The sequence below is a fragment of the Clarias gariepinus genome, chromosome 17 (genome assembly GCF_024256425.1).
Source record: "Clarias gariepinus isolate MV-2021 ecotype Netherlands chromosome 17, CGAR_prim_01v2, whole genome shotgun sequence".
NCBI classification, from domain to species: Eukaryota; Metazoa; Chordata; class Actinopteri; order Siluriformes; family Clariidae; genus Clarias; species Clarias gariepinus.
Genome location: NC_071116.1, coordinates 14394824 through 14412057, shown reverse-complemented (window position 1 = coordinate 14412057; position 17234 = coordinate 14394824). Strand labels below are relative to the sequence as shown.

The window sequence follows — 17234 nt, the reverse complement described above, 5'->3', positions numbered from 1 at the left end:
AAGCACTTGTTGATGGAGGGCCCTGTCTCACCAGATCACGTTCCCCGTCTCTGTATCCAGTCGGGCTGCACAATCAATGGGTTAGGAATCACAATGCTGTTTCATACACAAATGGGATCTCATTTTTGAATGACATAACTTACTTGCATTTAGATCACGCTGCATTCACGTGTTTGCTTATTTACGTGACAGCAATCCCAGATTCTATATCAGTCGCGCCATTGCTCACAAAAGTGTAAAAGAAAAACGCTATTAATTCAACAATTAGATCAGAGATTGAGTAGTATGGCCAAATCATTCGCTAATCTTTGATCTGATCGTACTACTCAATCATCTTGCCTCCTTATTTATGGCGTACTGCTGTCACTGACATGATGTGTAACAAAGAGATGGACCTAAAAAGAAAACTAATCAGTTTACTTGGTGGAGTCGAAGTAGTTGTCATTGTTTATATATTGTGCCAAAGCCATGAGCATAAAACACGCACACAAATATATATACCAACGGTTATGTAGAAAATCATCTGTTCATAGTGGGTCTTTAACTTTTTTTTTAACAACATATAATTTTTTGCTGTGCCTTTATTCATTTACTACAAATTAATAAAAAATAAAAAAAAATAAAAAAAAAAATTCAATAGCTTATAGATTTACCTTTAGCAACAATAATTTTTGACTTTATCCATCACTTACATTGTGGTGGAGGAATTTTGGCCCATTTTTCTTTTAGAACATCGCTTCAGTTCATTAAGGTTTTGGGAAGTTGCTTATGCACAGCTCCCAAGGTCCTGATGCAGCATTTTAGTTGAGTTTGATTAATATTAACTTATTATTAATATATAACCTTAATCAGCTAACACATGTTGAATGATTAGAGAGCCCACATCGACCCCCGTCCACCATCGAAATCACTGACAAGCAGTGTAAGGGCCATATTTCATTCTTGTAATTTGTTGTTGTGTTTATTTCATTTCAATTTAGTAGTTAAGCATTAAGTCTGTTAGTTAAGCGTTAAGTATTACGTCTGTTGGTTAAGCATTATACATTAAGTTCATCGAGTTTTAGTTTAAGCATTTAGCATTATACTTTTAAGTTGTATTGTGACATCATTTCATAAGTTGTTTTGTGACATCATCCCACAGTTGTGTAGCTGCATGTCTATCGCGCACGTTAGTTGTTTAGTTGTTGTTAAGACACGGAAGGATACAGAAAGGTGTGGAGAACACAAAAGCTTTTGACCGTGATACTGTGAGCTAAAGGATACAGTAAAGTAAGTTGTTGTAACTGTGATCGACCGAAGCTACAGAACACAGCAAATGACTTGTCGTGACTACAGTGGAGCAAGAAACTGTAACAACCGTTGTACTTTGATGTTGAAAATAAAACAAGAGACAAAGAAATCAGCGCACGTCAGAACTTGTGAATAACATGCGCGCGTGCAATCTTAAAATCGCACATTGACTGTCGACAAGTAACTTAAAGCGATAAGAGGACATGTCTGCTTTAAATTTCACCATGTCAGACGGCGAGGACAACGCCGCTATCGTCAAATCTGAGCGTGTGATGGTGCTCGACGAAAAAGAATATGCAGACAAGCTTCACAAACTGAAGAACGCCAGAGAAGTATTATACAACGAACTAGAGGACAATGCTTGTAATTTGAATGACGTTAAAACTAAGCGCCGCGAATACAAAAGGCTGCTAAATTACTTTCTTGAAAGCAATATAGAAGTGCGATCGTGCATAAAGGATGAAGAACGTGAAACCGATCAGCATGACTGGTATGACCCTAAATTGACGCGCTGCACAGAATTCATGGTAAGAGTGAAGTCGTGGATTGCAGATAGCGTTAAATTGTCCCAAACAGTTGACGATGGAGTTTCGCCAAATGACAGCGTGTCAATGTTGGAGTTTAAGACGCCCGCCCCTAAAAGGCACAGAAGCGTAGCGTCAGCGGCATCCAAAAGGTCCTTAACATCTACAGCATCCTTAGCTCGACTAAAAAAGGCAGAAGCTAACAAAGCAGCTTTGCTGGCTAAAGCAGCAACCTTAAGAGATCGGCAGGCGCTGGAACTGAAGGAAGCACAATTAAAGGCTGAGGAAGAGCAATTAAAAGCACAAATAAAGGCTAAACAAGCACAATTAAAGGCACAAAAACAAAGGCTGGAAATTGAAACGGCGCTTGCAATGGCCGATGCTGAAATTAAATCGTACCAGGGCTGTAAAAAAAAAAAAAAAGTGTGGTCATCGAAACGAGTGGTGCATGCGCCCCCGAACCGGAATACAATGAACACCACGACCACAGTTCAGCAACGGAATACCTTAAACTGCCATCACACCTCCGAGCAACCCACTTAAGCGTGCCCGTAAGTGCCAAACCCATAATGTCAAGCACCTTAACGGTGCTACCCAAGGTAACGAACACTCACTTTACAATACGGATACAGTAGAGTCAGGCTAGGATGCCACTTCAGGCAGATATTACAGAAATGTTTGCGAAGAGTCAAAGGCAATCTTCCTTACCTCCGCGCGACGTTTCTTCGTTCGATGGGGGACCCTCTTGAGTTCACGTCCTTTGTAAGAGCCTTTAAACATGTCATTGAAACCAGAACTAATAGCGATGCGGATAGGCTGTTCTATCTTGAGCAGTTAAGGTTATGGCTGATTTAGTGTGTATATGAGCAGTTCCACCAATACATTTAAATTATTTACTCCTCCATAAGTGAAAATGGCTTAGTGATGGGTCGTTCATGAACGATTCGTTCTTTTTGAACGAGTCTTTAACGTGACTCAGAAGAACGAGTAGTCTCGGAGAGTAATTAGTTAATTTTCTACTGGGTGATCATGTGCAAAGCTTCGCAGAATCTCCGTAGGTTATGTACAGGAAAAATAAATGAGTAGTTACTTTTGAGTCTTTCTTTTATTTCCGATCAAAAGAACTAAATGACTTCATTTTGATGGAGAGTCAAGGAACCGAGTCACTAAAATTATCCAAACGTCCCATCACTAATAGTAATGAGGTGTGATCTCTTTGGTTGATTGTGGCTTTTTAAAATGTATTTATTTATTTGTGTGTGTGTGGCTGGTTAATAGTTATTGTCAGTTGAAATTAATTTAAACTATTTGTATTTCGCAGGTCGTTCTTCATCCATTATCCAACCTGCAGCCTGTTTTCCAGCAGCACGCACTCCCACACACCACATATGGAGTTCAGCAGCATCCTGCCAGACCTCAAACACACATGGCAGTAAACACACACCACACCATTCACACACCCCGAGCAGCCAGTGAGCCAGTTGCTGCTCCAATGCCCCCTACAGCCTCGGGTCCAGTTCAGCTTCCACAGCCACTTGCTGTATTTGAGAGGATCGTAGATCGTCTCAGTACCATGTTCCCTCACTACAGCAGGTAAGACTTGTATATATCATTGTCTTACTGTTAGCATTTTTTGTTTTTTACTCAACCTTTTATCCAGCTTCTCCATCACCAGTGTGGCATCGATACAGTCAGTATCAGTGCATTTGTTTAGTTTCTTTAAAAATGTTGATAAACATGTAACATGCTGATGGTATTTAATGTTAGTTTGAAACACATCAACATAAGAGAATAAAACGCTCTCTATAGATGTATTGTGAGATTACAAAGTGCATTTGCACGCCCAAGATTTATTTTTTGTACCCGATTCCATCTGGCAGCATCACAAATTTTTGATAGAATTATTCAAATGACAGAGTTTGTTGGTAGCGCATTGTATGTATTAATAAAGCTCTTCATTTATAGATGGACATGTACAGTATATATGGATTGTTAATGTAAATCTCACATTTGCTTGTTTGATATTTGATCTCTGCTGGTAAAATGTCCTCACATTCAAAGACCAAGCAGTGTATCTCTTTAATATAGCTTCACTGAAAGAAGACTCTAAAATTTGATGGCTAAGCATTTCCTAGGCATAATGATGAGTCCAAGTTTGAGATTCTGGACTATTTGTAACGTCATTTGGGAGTCCATCATGGTATCCATGCTTTTGAAGTATTTCAATAACACAAGACAGCATACTTCACAAACACCTTTTCCCTTGATTCTAAAACTTTTAATTAAAAAAATGTTTTGCATGAAATAATGATGGCCCTCTGGCTATTACATTTTGAGTAACAGGTGTTGACTGAATATTGCACAATAAAGATTATGTTAAGGAGTGTTCCATAACATTAATCCTTTGGACCTTTTTTTTTCCATAAACTGTAACCAGCTTTAATTTTCAGTTGTGGTTTAGATTTTATGTAGAAACTAATTTGTGTATTTGGTCTCGCTTTGGAAACTATTTTTGACTATATTTCATAATAAACATTTCAGCATTGAGGCAGTTTGGTTTCATATTTATTTGTAACTGGTTTGCTACTTTGTGTGTGTTTCAGATCTGTCCTGACAAAGTTCATCCAAGAGGTGCGCTCTATGAACGGTGGCAGTTTGAGCATGTTGAAGTATGAAGAAGTGATTAACAGAGCTGCTCAGCTCATCCTTGACCACCAGGAGCATTCACAAGTAAGACAGCAGCTCTTACAACCTGTAAAACATAATCACATGAAATGTATCAAACAAACAACTAGTTAAGCTAGTGAGAATGTAGTTATTAATATTAGTGTTAACACTGCACATCACTTCTTTATGACGTTTGTCATAACGTTATTCGAGAAGGAGCGAATTGGAGACTATGTGCAAAGTTCATTTATTTAGGACTTGGACTAAAGCATGCTTATTATAAATACTTCTATTGCCTAGACAGGCTCCAGTTTGTCAAAGTCTAAGAAACCAGGCTGTGCATTTGACTGCTTTAAAGGATAATTTGTGGTGTTTTTTATTTTTTATAATTTGTCTTAAAACGATATGAACATGCCACAGCAAATAACTTTTCCTGATTGCCACACTGTCCATAAGTGTTTTCACCTGGTAACTCGACAGTAGAAACAATAGGGAGCCAAAACTAAAGTTCCTCTGTGGCTGAAGTGTCAGCTGTCCTGCTAAGCTAATTCAAATCGATGTCCTTTCAAAGTTTAGTCCATTTAAGACAACTTTCGCTCCTCTGTCTTACTAAATGGGAGTACTCGAGGGAGATATGTTATCGCTGTCGCCTTTGTTACCAAAAATGACTTGTTACTCTAATAGAAATTTAAAAAGCTTATAGAATTTATTTCCACTTAGCAGCTTGTCTTAGAGCGTGGATGTGCCATCACCAAATATTTTCACACAGCAGTTTTCTAATGTTTTAATGGTCCTTTGTCCTCTGAAATGGCCTCTACTTGGACAGAACTCCAATTTTAAATTTATGTCCATTTTGACTGTTGTTTACCACAACGTAGTCCTTTCAGGATCTCTCTGTGACACCTCTGGATCACATTGTGTTCAGATTTCCTGGATAAATGCAGACAATAACCACTAAATTCTGCTTTGTATACAGCTGGTTGCAGATGAGACAATCACACAAGTATAATCCAGAAACACTGTGTGGGTTTTCCTAGTGTCCCAAAAAAAAGTGCAAATTTTAAATCCAGCTGTTAAATTTGTAGTATAGGATTATAATTACATATATAACAAAGGTTGTAGATCAAACACCCCCCAGCTTGAAAATACAAGTAGAATTCGTTTTGTAGCCTTGGTACAATATACAAAAGCCTTGTGGCCTTGGTACAATATACAAAGTATATACATACTTTATTTCGCATACAGATCAGAATGTCATTGAAAGTATGTGCATATTTGATTATCATGAGTAAGGAAAACTTACTAAAAAACTTCTCCTTGTCCTTTAAGATGGGCAGAAGAATAAGCTTTGTTAGACCAAAAGACAGAACTCGGTAAACATGCAGAATGAATGTGGTTCATATAGAGGGGAGCCTAAACATCTCCGAGGTCAGTCTGATAGTGTGCTCTCACTGGCATTGTTTGCATTAGATAAAAAAGGCAAATGGAAGATTTAACGGGATAGGGAGACATCTAGTGGCGATGTAAAATTTGATCTTGCCTGCTAACAGAGGCTAATACAGTTCGTCTCTTGACTAACCACTGTACAACCACCTTTACTGCTTCGGTTTTCCCTTGTGATAAAATTAATTTCTGATTATAAGCGTTTTGTTCTGTCCATATTCTCAAACCTATGTGTGGGACAGGAAGAAGTTTTTTTTTTTTTTTTTTTTTGTCCTCAGACAAAATAAACATGAAAATGCATGCAACAGCATGAAGTTTTAAAGACTATTTGTGAAACCTTTAAATTGTGTAGAAACTTTCATGTCCTTGTCACTTAATTAAAAAAATATATATAATAATTAGTTTCCAGTCTAAAAAAATGAGTCATTACATAAATATATTTATATACTTTGAATTAACCCGCATGTTTCTACTTAGCATAGGTGTTGTATTATCTGTGTTTAAAATCAGGCAACACTTTATGCTCAACCTGTACAACAATGTTAAGGTGTATGCTTATATGTGTAAGTGAAGTACAGTGGTGACGAATCTGATTAAGAATTGTGTTTTTAAAAAGCTGCAGATGAACTCGGCGAGTGGGGATCCCACTGGTGGAAGAGATTTCGCTGTTCCCAGTCCAACTCCCCCTCCCACTGACTTCATCAGAGCTTCTGCAACTCCCCCACCTGCACACGTGTGGAAGAGCGTGTCCTCTCAACATCGCAAGTCTTCCAAAGCTGTAAGAGTTTAGCTACAACAATTTTCATACATATTCTAACTCTGCCCTGGCATATTAAATACAAGTCTCTGTCTGTCTTTTTCTTCTCTATATTAGCTCAACATGGAGGACCCCTGCATTATCTGTCATGATGATATGACACCTGAAGACCTGTGTGTGCTGGAGTGTCGCCATAGCTTCCATAGAGAGGTGAGATGACTTGGTGATTTAACAGTCTGAGCTTTCTACGTATTTCATTTATTCATTGTATATAAAAATTATAAAGTTATATAAGTGTGGATTTTTTTATTTTTTTATTTTAAATAAATAACAATGTTAATTATAATGTTTGTAGTTTGTATGTATTTTTTAGGCCATGTATACCATAGCAAATTTTTTAGTTATTTCACAAATGACCTGTTGTATGAGACTGGAGAAAGTATTGTGATAAAATGTGGTTTATTTTCTAGTGTTCACACTGATTGTGGTTATAAGACCAAAATCTTGATCGGTGTGTATCGTTTCTGTTTGTATAGTGCATAAAGTCATGGCTAAAGGAGCAGAGCACTTGTCCCACCTGCAGAGAGCATGCACTTTTACCCGAGGATTTCCCTATGTTACCAGGACGGCCTCGGCGAGGACACACGCACGCAGCAGCCTTCTCATAAACGTGGTCAAACTATACACCTATACACTACTTATAATGTCTAACACTTAATAAAGACATTTGTTATATAGCATCTACCATTTGCTATATATAATACAGTAACCAGAATATAAACCTGTAAAACTGAATGTAAACTGTAACGGTGATACTTTTTCAGTCTTATCTCCCATAGTTTAGTGATTTGCACACAAAGTGGACAGTTCTGTTTTGATTGTTGCTCATGCAGCTCTTAATCCACAATTAAGGACCAATTAGTATTATGTTTTAATTCTCTTAATCAATGTTTGCTTGTTTACTTAAGTTTTTAATTATAATTTTAGATGTTCCAAAAAAGACAAAAAAAAAAAAGAAAATGATAAAAGAATAAAAAAAAAATGAATAATGAAAAAAAGTTTCTTTTGTATTCTTTTGAGCTGACTTGTAGTAGTCACCTTTCTTGTTATAAGGTGGAGGGAATAGTATTTCTTTTAGTATAAATTATTAGGTAACTATTAGTTTTAACTTTTACATAGGGAGTGTTATTTTTTAAATGTTTAATTTCTATTTTATTGATCTGATAATCTAGCATGATCTGTGTCTGGCTCTAATGAGTAGGAGTCTTATAAGCATATTACATTATTACTGTACTTATTTAACTAGTGACTTGTTTCATCTTTCAGCACAAACCAACACGAATGCTCATTATACAGATTAAAAAGCAAAAGGCACAAACCAGATGTATTTTCTGCAAATAACGTTAGAACTGATTTATTCATTCACTTCATGATTTATACAAGGGACACAAAGTAGCACATAAAGGTCACACTCTTTTTATTCTTGTCATGTAGAATGTAAATGAATATCTGATCGCTAATTAATGCTCACAGCTTTTACATTAAGTGCTATAATGATGGGGGAATCTGAAAAGCAGTTCTATGTGTTTAAAATGTAAAGATGAGCACTGAGCAAAATGAATAACCAAGACGTAAAAAAAAAAGGAACAAGCTCACTAGCTTTGACACTGATTTCAAGATTTAAAAAAAGAAAATCAGTAAATGTCTGTTCGTGTATGTAATAATTAGGTCAGACAGTAGCTGTGTAACACAAGCCTTCCTGCTTGTTCCCGACTGGCACTTAAACAGTTAGTAGGCCACTCCCAAAGACTTCCAGGAAACATCAGTGAATCTGCAGCCTCTGATATCATACCCGGCACAGCTTCAACGGGAAGTTCTCTGTTATTAAATGATCATCGTGAAAAACAATCACCACGTTCACCTCAAACTCTGCGAATAAAGAAGAGATGTTCGATCACGATACATTCTCAGGAAATGAAAAAGAAAAACATTTCAGTGTTTCACTGCCTACAGTTTCTGGAAATAACTAATTTTAGGGAAGAAAAAAAAAATATGACAAGACTCACCAACTTTGAAGTTTGTGGTTTCGAGTGTTGGGCATGTGAACAGTCTGGGGAAGACCATGTATATAGGGATGGGGAGGCCATGACACACGTCTCCCTCTGCTATCTGGATGTTCTGAATCTCTGTCGCATCTCTGGCGTAGCCTTCAGCGCAGCCTGCAACCGGAATACACAATCAGATGATCAAATGTATCAAAAATGATCAAAAATGATCAAATATAAGTGGGTGAGTCAAAAATGATCTGCACTCCAATTATATTAACCAGCTGTCTTATCAGCACTTTCTGTTGGAGGCTATGGTCTCCCAGTGACTGATGTCCCGGAGTAAACGTGTTACATGGGTTCATCAAAGTTTATTTTTTTACATTATGAGGGTGTACCTGGTGCTAAAACAACTTACGGAAGAACAAACAGCATTTGGATATCTGCGAAAAAAACTGGACCGATACGGACCACTAAGGAAGGTGAAAGTTTCTTAAAGAGAATTATTACTGGTGACAAGACATGGATTCATCCCTATTACCCCCATGAGCCTGAGGGTAAACAGCAGAGTATGGAATGGAAACTAAGAAAAAGTTCAAACATCATCTGGAAAATTATTGGAACAATATCAGAAAAAAGGTTCAACAATCAACAGCACTTGTTACAGTGATATGCTAATTGCAGAGCTAAAGCCTAAACTTCAGATTAAACGCAGAGGACTGCCATCCAAAGGTGTTGCGATCTTGCATGACAATGCATGTCCGCACACTTCTGGCACACGGTGGAGACTCTGCAAAAACTTCTGATTAATTAAAATAAATTCTACAGCCAGAATGCATTTTTGACCAACGTCTGAATTAATATAAAGTAACATGGCTAAGAAAAAAAAGAGGTAAATCTTTACTTCTAAAAGCATAAAACACAGGGTGGTGTCATTTACAGCGTCTGTGTGTGTGCGCTCTCTCTCTCACCGCATGTCTCAACTCGCACTAGCTGCAGCTCGATGCTTTTGATGGTGACCTCTGAACTCTCCACCACCAGCTCCCCCGTGAGCGGCTGTGAGATCACACAGTTAGTGGCGTCGAGGTGGCCACTGATCAGGAACTTCGGAACGGAACCCTTATAAGAACAATAAAAGACCTTTAATAAGGCTTTATTTAATTCAGTCGATGTGATGTGAAAGTACAGATTCATGCAAAAAAATATTTGACCCGCATAAAAGTCATGACATTCTTCAGGGTTTTATATAAATGCCACTTACACAGATTGCTCCAGACTAGGTTTTTTCCCCCATTTATTTTTTTTGTTACTGTAAGCCAAGATGCTCTTAAATAACATTTTCAAAAAAAGGAAAAAAAAAACAATGATGTTTGCATAAGTATTTAACCCCTTTAGGCTGGAAAGATTTGCTCCAGGTTCTTACTGTTGGTTGGATTTTGTTGTTGTTACTCACTTACTCATCTTCTATACCGCTTAATCCTATATTCAGGGTCGCAGGCACCTGGAGCCTATCCCAGGACACTTAGAGCAGGGTACATCCTGGATGGTGGCAATCCATCCCAGGACACACATACACACACATTACGGACAATTTGAGACGCCAATCAGCCTAACCTGCATGTGGGAGGAAACTGGAGAAACGATGCAAACTCTATACACACAGGGGTGAAAATCAAATCTGGCTGGGAATCGAACCCAGACCCTGGGGATGCGAGGTGACAGTGCTAACCACTACACCGCTGTGCCGCTTTGACGTTGTTACTGTTGACTCAAATTTTTTAACAACAGCACTACAGATTCTCAATGTTTCTAAATTTTTTTCAAAATTTTACATTTTTAACCTTTCACTCCTACTGCTTTGGCCTTGTGTTCAGCCTAAAGATGAAACTTCTCAAGATGAAGCCAGTAGCAGGTTCTTTTGTATTATTCCAGTACTATTTGCTCTATCCACATTGCCTTAAATTCTGAGGTGAAGCCCGATTTCTGAGTCTAAAAGGTGACCCGACATAAAGCATGGTGTTACCTGAGGTAGGACCTGTGCTAAAACTGCATCGCTCACTGCACTTTGAAACATGCCTAATTAAAATCCTAACTTTGTTTTTATCACACTCAAAAAAAGCAGATAAGGCACTGATAAAGATAAAAATCTTCACTGTGTCACTCGCATCCTTAAATACGGATCTTTTTAAACAACAGTTTTATTCTGACCCCGATCGCATACAGTGCCTAATAATGTATTTATTTATTTTTTTGCTGCTTTCCTCCACACTCTGCCACTGAACTCTGTAATTCCTTCAGAATGGCTTTTGGCCTCACCATGGCCTCACTCACTATTATCAGCCTTGTTTTTGAGGGAGGGCCTTGTCTCTGTAATGCTTTGGGTGATATGATACTGCTTCCACTTCCACACTATTGATTTAACAATGCTTTTTGTGATGTCCAGCCTTTTAGATATAATTATGCCTATTATCTTATCTTTAACTTCCTTAGAATGCTCCTTAGCCTTCGATCTCTCTCTCTCTCTTTTAGTCTCTTCTCAACGACAGTTCAACTGAGGTGGTCTTTATTTGAAAAAAAAAAAATAAAGGAGGTTCCAAAACTTGAGGGGTCAAATACTTAGTTTACAATTATTTTTAGATTAGCAATTATTTAGATTTACTTTGAAATACTTGCTGACTGATAACCAATTAAAAAATATATATATATATATATACTTTTAGATGAAATATGCATAATAATCATTTGTTATTAAGACAAATATGAAATTCCAGTGATTACTTTTATAAGTCAGCATTATTGTGCATCAATGCATCGAGCTCGGAAGCTGAATATAAATTAAGTATTTCTAAATTACAGTGTACACATTAAATAAAATTCTCTTTTACATTTTATATTTTGTTTTGTTCTTTAATAATCATGGTCTTCAAAATGTATGGTAGTAAGTTCAAAAACACAGATTTTATCTTATTTAGTTGAAGCAGCTGGGATTCCCAAGGAAATGTAGATGCATTCAGAGTGGTCTATCTCAGCATTTAGCCACTCACTCATGTCCATTAAGTGAAGTGAAGAGACATGGAGTTAAGTAGAGTCGAAGCGGAAGATATGAACCGTAATGAGGTAAGTGCATCTAAAGTTATGCTCAGTTGAAAGAGCTAGATAACAAGCGAGCTAGTGCTGGTGTAGCCTAACGTGATAGAAGTTTACATAAATACTGTACAGTAGTTATGTTGGGCTTTGATTGTTTAACATCACTGCAGAAAACTGTAGCACTATGTGAGCAGAACATAAAACTTGATTTATTAGCTCACTGTGGAAGAATAGACTTTCCCTGGGAATCCCACATGCTTCAGTTTTAACCTAATTTACGTAAAATCTGTATTCATACGATATGATTTTCATTTTTTTATTGAGGAGTTTTAACCTCAAAACAGTAATCTAAAGTTTAAGTGGAAATTATATTCTTAAATTTAAAACAAAGAACAAACTTTGCAAAAACTACAAAACAAAGAACTCTATTTAATGAATTGCACATATATAATTGAAAATATTAATGAAATATTCAAAATTCCTGCTTTTGTCACAACCTCAGTGACGTTATGCTCCGTTACACAACACTAGTGTTCATCAAAGCGCTTAATCAATGTCTATTGCGAAACAAGTGCAATAACTGGACAGGCCATTAAATGTGTGGAATCAAGGGTCTTTACCTCCCTCACATTCTGCAACATCTCTGGCGTGATGGTGAAATCAACGGGAGTCGGCTGCACTTTGGATTTCTGTGGCTGCAGATAAACACATAAGTAAATAACGTATAATGGGTGTTTGTGTTGGTTGATTCAATTACATCACAGGAATTTCTAGTTAAAACAAGACAGAAGCAGGAGAAGATCTAACCTGACAATGGACCATGAATTCACAGGTCTTGCTCAGGTCTTTTGCCAGAAGAGGGCGCTTCATATCACAACGAAGAGTGTACTGGAGACAAAAGAGAGGGAGGTGTGACTATTATCCAAGAACAAGCATTATACATCTTAATGCACTAATTAAGGCTAGGTGATGTGTCAAATTCCATATCATAAAAGTTTAAGGCATTTATTTTCTCAGTATATTATTTACATTAATTAGGTTTGCCAACAAATTAACATCTGTTTTTCTGTGGAAAAGTCTTACAAAAAAAAAAAAAAAAAACCTTAAGAGCATTAATGAATGATAAAATATAAACAGTTTGTGCAGTTTTATAAGTAAAAGCGGTTAGGTTTTACTGAGTTTGAGAATATTGCAGAATTCTTCAGGTAACGTCGTCACTTTTTCCTTTCTATTTTCATGCAAATCCCAATAGCCAGCATTAGGTTTTTTTGTTTGAATCTGAAAACTGGTCCGTCATGTGGACAAAATTGCTGGTACCCTTCAGTCAATGAAAGAAAAACTCACAACGGTCACAGAAATAACTTTAATCTGACCAAAGTAATAATAAATAAATTCTATGAATGTTAACTAATGAAAGTCAGACCTTGCTTTTTAACCATGCTTTAACGGATTTATTAAAAAACAGTGTTCTTGTCTTGATATGCTTCATTTTTCCATCTGTGAACATAGAGCTGATGTGCCTTGGCAAAAAGTTCCACTTTTGTCTCATCTATCCATAGGTCATTCTCCCAGAAGCTTTGTGGCCTGTCAACATGTAGTTTGGCATATTCCAGTCTGGCTTTTTTATAATTTGTTTTTAACAGTGGTGTTCTCCTTGGTCGTCTCCCATTTAGTCCACCTTGGCTCAAACAACGACGGATGGTGTGATCTGACACTGATGTTCCTTGAGCATGAAGTTCACCTTGGAGCTCTTTAGAAGTCTTTCTGGGCTCTTTTGTTACCATTTGGATTATCCGTCTCTTTGATTCGTCATCAATTTTCCTCCTGTGGCCACATCCAGGGAGGTTGGCTACAATCCCATGGATCTTAAATTTCTGAACTATATGTGCAACTGTAGTCACAGGAACATCTAGCTGCTTGGAGATGGTCTTATACCCTTTACATGCTTGTCTATAATTTTCTTTTGAATCTCCTGAGACGCTTTTCTTCGCTTCCTCTGGTCCAATGTTGAGTGTGGTACACACCATATCACCCAACAACACAGTGATGACATGGAGCCCTATATATAGGCCCACTGACTGATTACAAGATTGTAGACACCTGTGATGCTAATTAGTGGACACACCTTAAATTAACATGTCCCTTTGGTCACATTATTTTCAGTCTTTTCTAGGGGTACCATTATTTTTGTCTATGCCTGTTCCATGAGTTTTTAAATAATTTAGTTGAAACATTTTGAATAGCAATGTCTGACTTTCATTGGTTACCATTCATAGAATTTTTATTTATTATTACTTTTGTCAGACTATAGTTATTTCTGTGACCATTGAGTTTTTCTTTCATTGACTGAAGGGTACCAACAATTTTGTCCATGTGTGTATGTTGCTTGCTTTAAAGACATCCAAATATTTTTCTGTAATGTTATTTATTTAGGTTACGTTTAAAAATAGAAGAATGGATTTAATTTTAGAATATTGCTATAATTTAATTCATTTTTATTAGTAAAGTGTCTTTAACATTATTTATTGTTGCAAAGCAGCTTTGCATAATTGTACCGTATTTAAAACAAATTAGAAAACGTAAAAAAAAATGTCTAAAAAGTTTTTGTCCCAAATTGTCCCTGGTGAGCAAGCCGAAAGTGATGGTGGCAAGAAAAAAAACTGTAGGAAGAAACCTTAAGAAGAACCGGACTCAACAAGGGAACTCATTCTCATTTGGGTGAAACAGTCAAACAGCAGGACCATAAATCAGTCCCTGGTGTATATGTGTATTATACTGTTGTATACCTCAGTGGCAGTTTAGGAGTTCTCAAATGTTATTTTTATCTTTGACAGTGCTGACTCCATTGTATCATATTCATCAAATGTGTATAAATGTTCAAATGGTGAGGAATATAATTTTCTGTAAGGAGCCTTCTATGTATCGTTGATGGAAGGCGTATCGAGTGTCAGCACTTCACTGCACTCAGAGATAAGACTATAACTATGTTTGAATTCTTCAGGAAAGTTATACAGTGTACACTAACTGCTGTGAGAGAAGAAAAATGATATAGTATTGGATGTCCTGTTATTGTAAACTTTGAATTGAATCACATCACATAACCCCATTGTTAATTATTTTCCTATAATAGCAAACATCACGATTTATACCTCATATTACCTATCTTCATTTAAATATTTAAATATTAAAACATTTCTGTAAGTTATTGCGTAAGAGACCTTGAAGTTTAAAAGAGTATGCAAGTGCACATGTGGAGGCCAGTGATGTACTGTAGTTTCTCAGACAACTGTGTAGTTATCAGTCCTCCAGAACACATTATATGAATGATAGGAAATATAAAGCCTTAAACATTACACACGTCCAGTCGCCTTGCCGTAGAAATAGTCTCTAGGACCACTTTCACCTTGAAGCATGAGGTCTGAACCTGAACTCCCTCTCTCTGCCTCCTCTGCTGTTAGTGTTTTAGAGGTTACTTGAATACCATTCACACACACTTGCAAAGGTATTTAAAAAAAAAAAAAGTTACCTGAATGTTGACAAAAACACCATGGTAAGTCTCGTACAGCACTTTATTTCCTTTTGCTTGCAGCGGAAACTCAAAGGGGATTTCGGTTTTGCCTCCTGGCACCTTGCCTGGTTTGGCCACTTCAATGTTACTGCTGATCAGCTGAATGGGCTGTGGAGCACAAACACAACTTAACCATACAGTAGACGATGCTTACTCTAAACCCACCTCTCGCTTGAACAAATTTTCCTGTAGACTAAATAGCACACATTTTCATGACAAATGTAAGTCATGAGATAAAAAGGCAAGATACCACCAGATAAACAAATTTGCTTAAGACTAACAAAGGCATTTTTGCAATATTCTGTCCAATCTATTTTGCCAAACACGATTCAAGTGCATCGAAACATCTGTATTGCATCAGATGCTGAGCATTATTATAAAGTCATAACATTACATGATTAACAAGATGCTGTGTGACCGCTAACCTTGACTGAGTTGTAAAAAGCCTCGAAGACCCCGACACTCTTGGAGCTGAGCTGTAGATTAACAAGACCCTCCATGGTCAGAGTGATACCCTGATGTTGCACAGCTTCCTTTCCCGTTATAACCACCACTCCAGCCAAGATCTCCTTAAAAACAGAATTGGGGAAAAGGAACGAAATAAATACCAGAGATGTATGTGTAAATCTAGTGCATATTTCAACAACATATTTTTGCAGATGAGATGTAACATCTGTTAAGGAGTCCTGCATCAGCTGTCCTAATAAATAAATTAATATTTGCTTACATTATACAGCATGTTCTACAACTAAATGCATAAGTATAAGCAGTTTGCTAAACAATGGCTTTGTCTCCCTGAGCCGAAGTTTGTTATAAAAAATAATAAAGCTGTATCCATACAGTAAGTACTCCTTTCATTTCAATAACATTACATAAGCGAAGCCCGAGCTACAGAAACCTCTTAATCTCAACTCACTTTAGAAAAATGCATACGAATATTATAGTAAAGTACGTTACCCCCTCATGATACACTTTGTTCGCTCGTTTAAGCCTTAAATCTAAGGTGACACTCATTTTCTCTAATCTTGTAGAAGCACTGTTGTTCTATACTGTGTTACTTCCTGGTTGCGAAACCACGTGACGATTTTCTGTCACATGACTCGGTTTGGTTCTGCGCGCGAGATGTGCTTGGCTCATATTTCAGCTCAAAGAATCACAGTAAATCTACAATCGTTTTAATTTGCTAAATGATAATTAAATGATCATTATAATGTTCATTGTTTATAAATATGTATAACAATCAGGAAAATTAAATATTAATAACAACTGGACGATTTGTGTTTTTAAATGCTATATATTCCACAAACGTGCAGATATTTTCAAAAGGTATTCTTTTAAACCTAACGCTAATTAATGTAGAGTTCACATAGGAGAGTACTATTTGCACAAATTAATCTTCAGTTATGAACATTTTAAAACAAAATGTTAATTTTTACATTTTGACATTGTGTTTATCTTGTACTGTACGTAAAAAAAAGGTTTGTCATAATTTTATGTGCACTCATTTTAGAGGATCAAAAGAAACCCATAAAATAAAACTATATATTTAATGAACAAAAACACTCCTTCGGATTGTATTCTGTAAAATATACAGGATAAATACATCCAGGTGCTTAAAATATGCATTGACAAATTAAGTGAATAGTCTGCATTAATGTTATTGTGTTTTCACTTCATTAGGGGTCATTTTCCATTTATTTTGAAGACCTGCTTTAATACACTGTGTATCAGCAGCAAAGTCAAACACACACACATATATCAAATCTTTATTCATCATTCATTGTCCATAATGCTTAGGGTGACAGGGGCCTGAAGCCTATCCCCGACTTGAGGCACGAGGCAAGGTACACCAT

General features: G+C 36.8%; 2 protein-coding genes across 2 annotated transcripts in view; one reads left to right on the top strand and one right to left on the bottom strand.

Moving 5' to 3' along the window:
- Positions 1 to 7719, top strand: part of ttc3 (tetratricopeptide repeat domain 3) — a 37967-nt gene extending 30248 nt beyond the window's left edge. The window contains exons 42-46 of the mRNA XM_053515724.1: positions 3136 to 3407; positions 4418 to 4544; positions 6541 to 6702; positions 6799 to 6891; positions 7218 to 7719. Coding sequence (XP_053371699.1) covers positions 3136 to 3407; positions 4418 to 4544; positions 6541 to 6702; positions 6799 to 6891; positions 7218 to 7349 — 786 coding nt within the window. The 3' untranslated portion in view covers positions 7350 to 7719. The remainder of the gene's footprint in view (positions 1 to 3135; positions 3408 to 4417; positions 4545 to 6540; positions 6703 to 6798; positions 6892 to 7217) is intronic.
- Positions 7720 to 8066: 347 nt separating this feature from the next.
- vps26c (VPS26 endosomal protein sorting factor C) lies at positions 8067 to 16445 on the bottom strand. Its single transcript, XM_053515725.1, has 8 exons — positions 16339 to 16445; positions 15807 to 15950; positions 15340 to 15489; positions 12621 to 12701; positions 12434 to 12508; positions 9698 to 9845; positions 8748 to 8900; positions 8067 to 8610 (listed from the first exon to the last, which is right to left on the bottom strand). Exons 1-8 carry the CDS (start codon positions 16393 to 16395, stop codon positions 8528 to 8530), a joined length of 891 nt encoding a protein of 296 aa, XP_053371700.1. The 5' UTR covers positions 16396 to 16445; the 3' UTR covers positions 8067 to 8527.
- Positions 16446 to 17234: the final 789 nt, after the last annotated feature.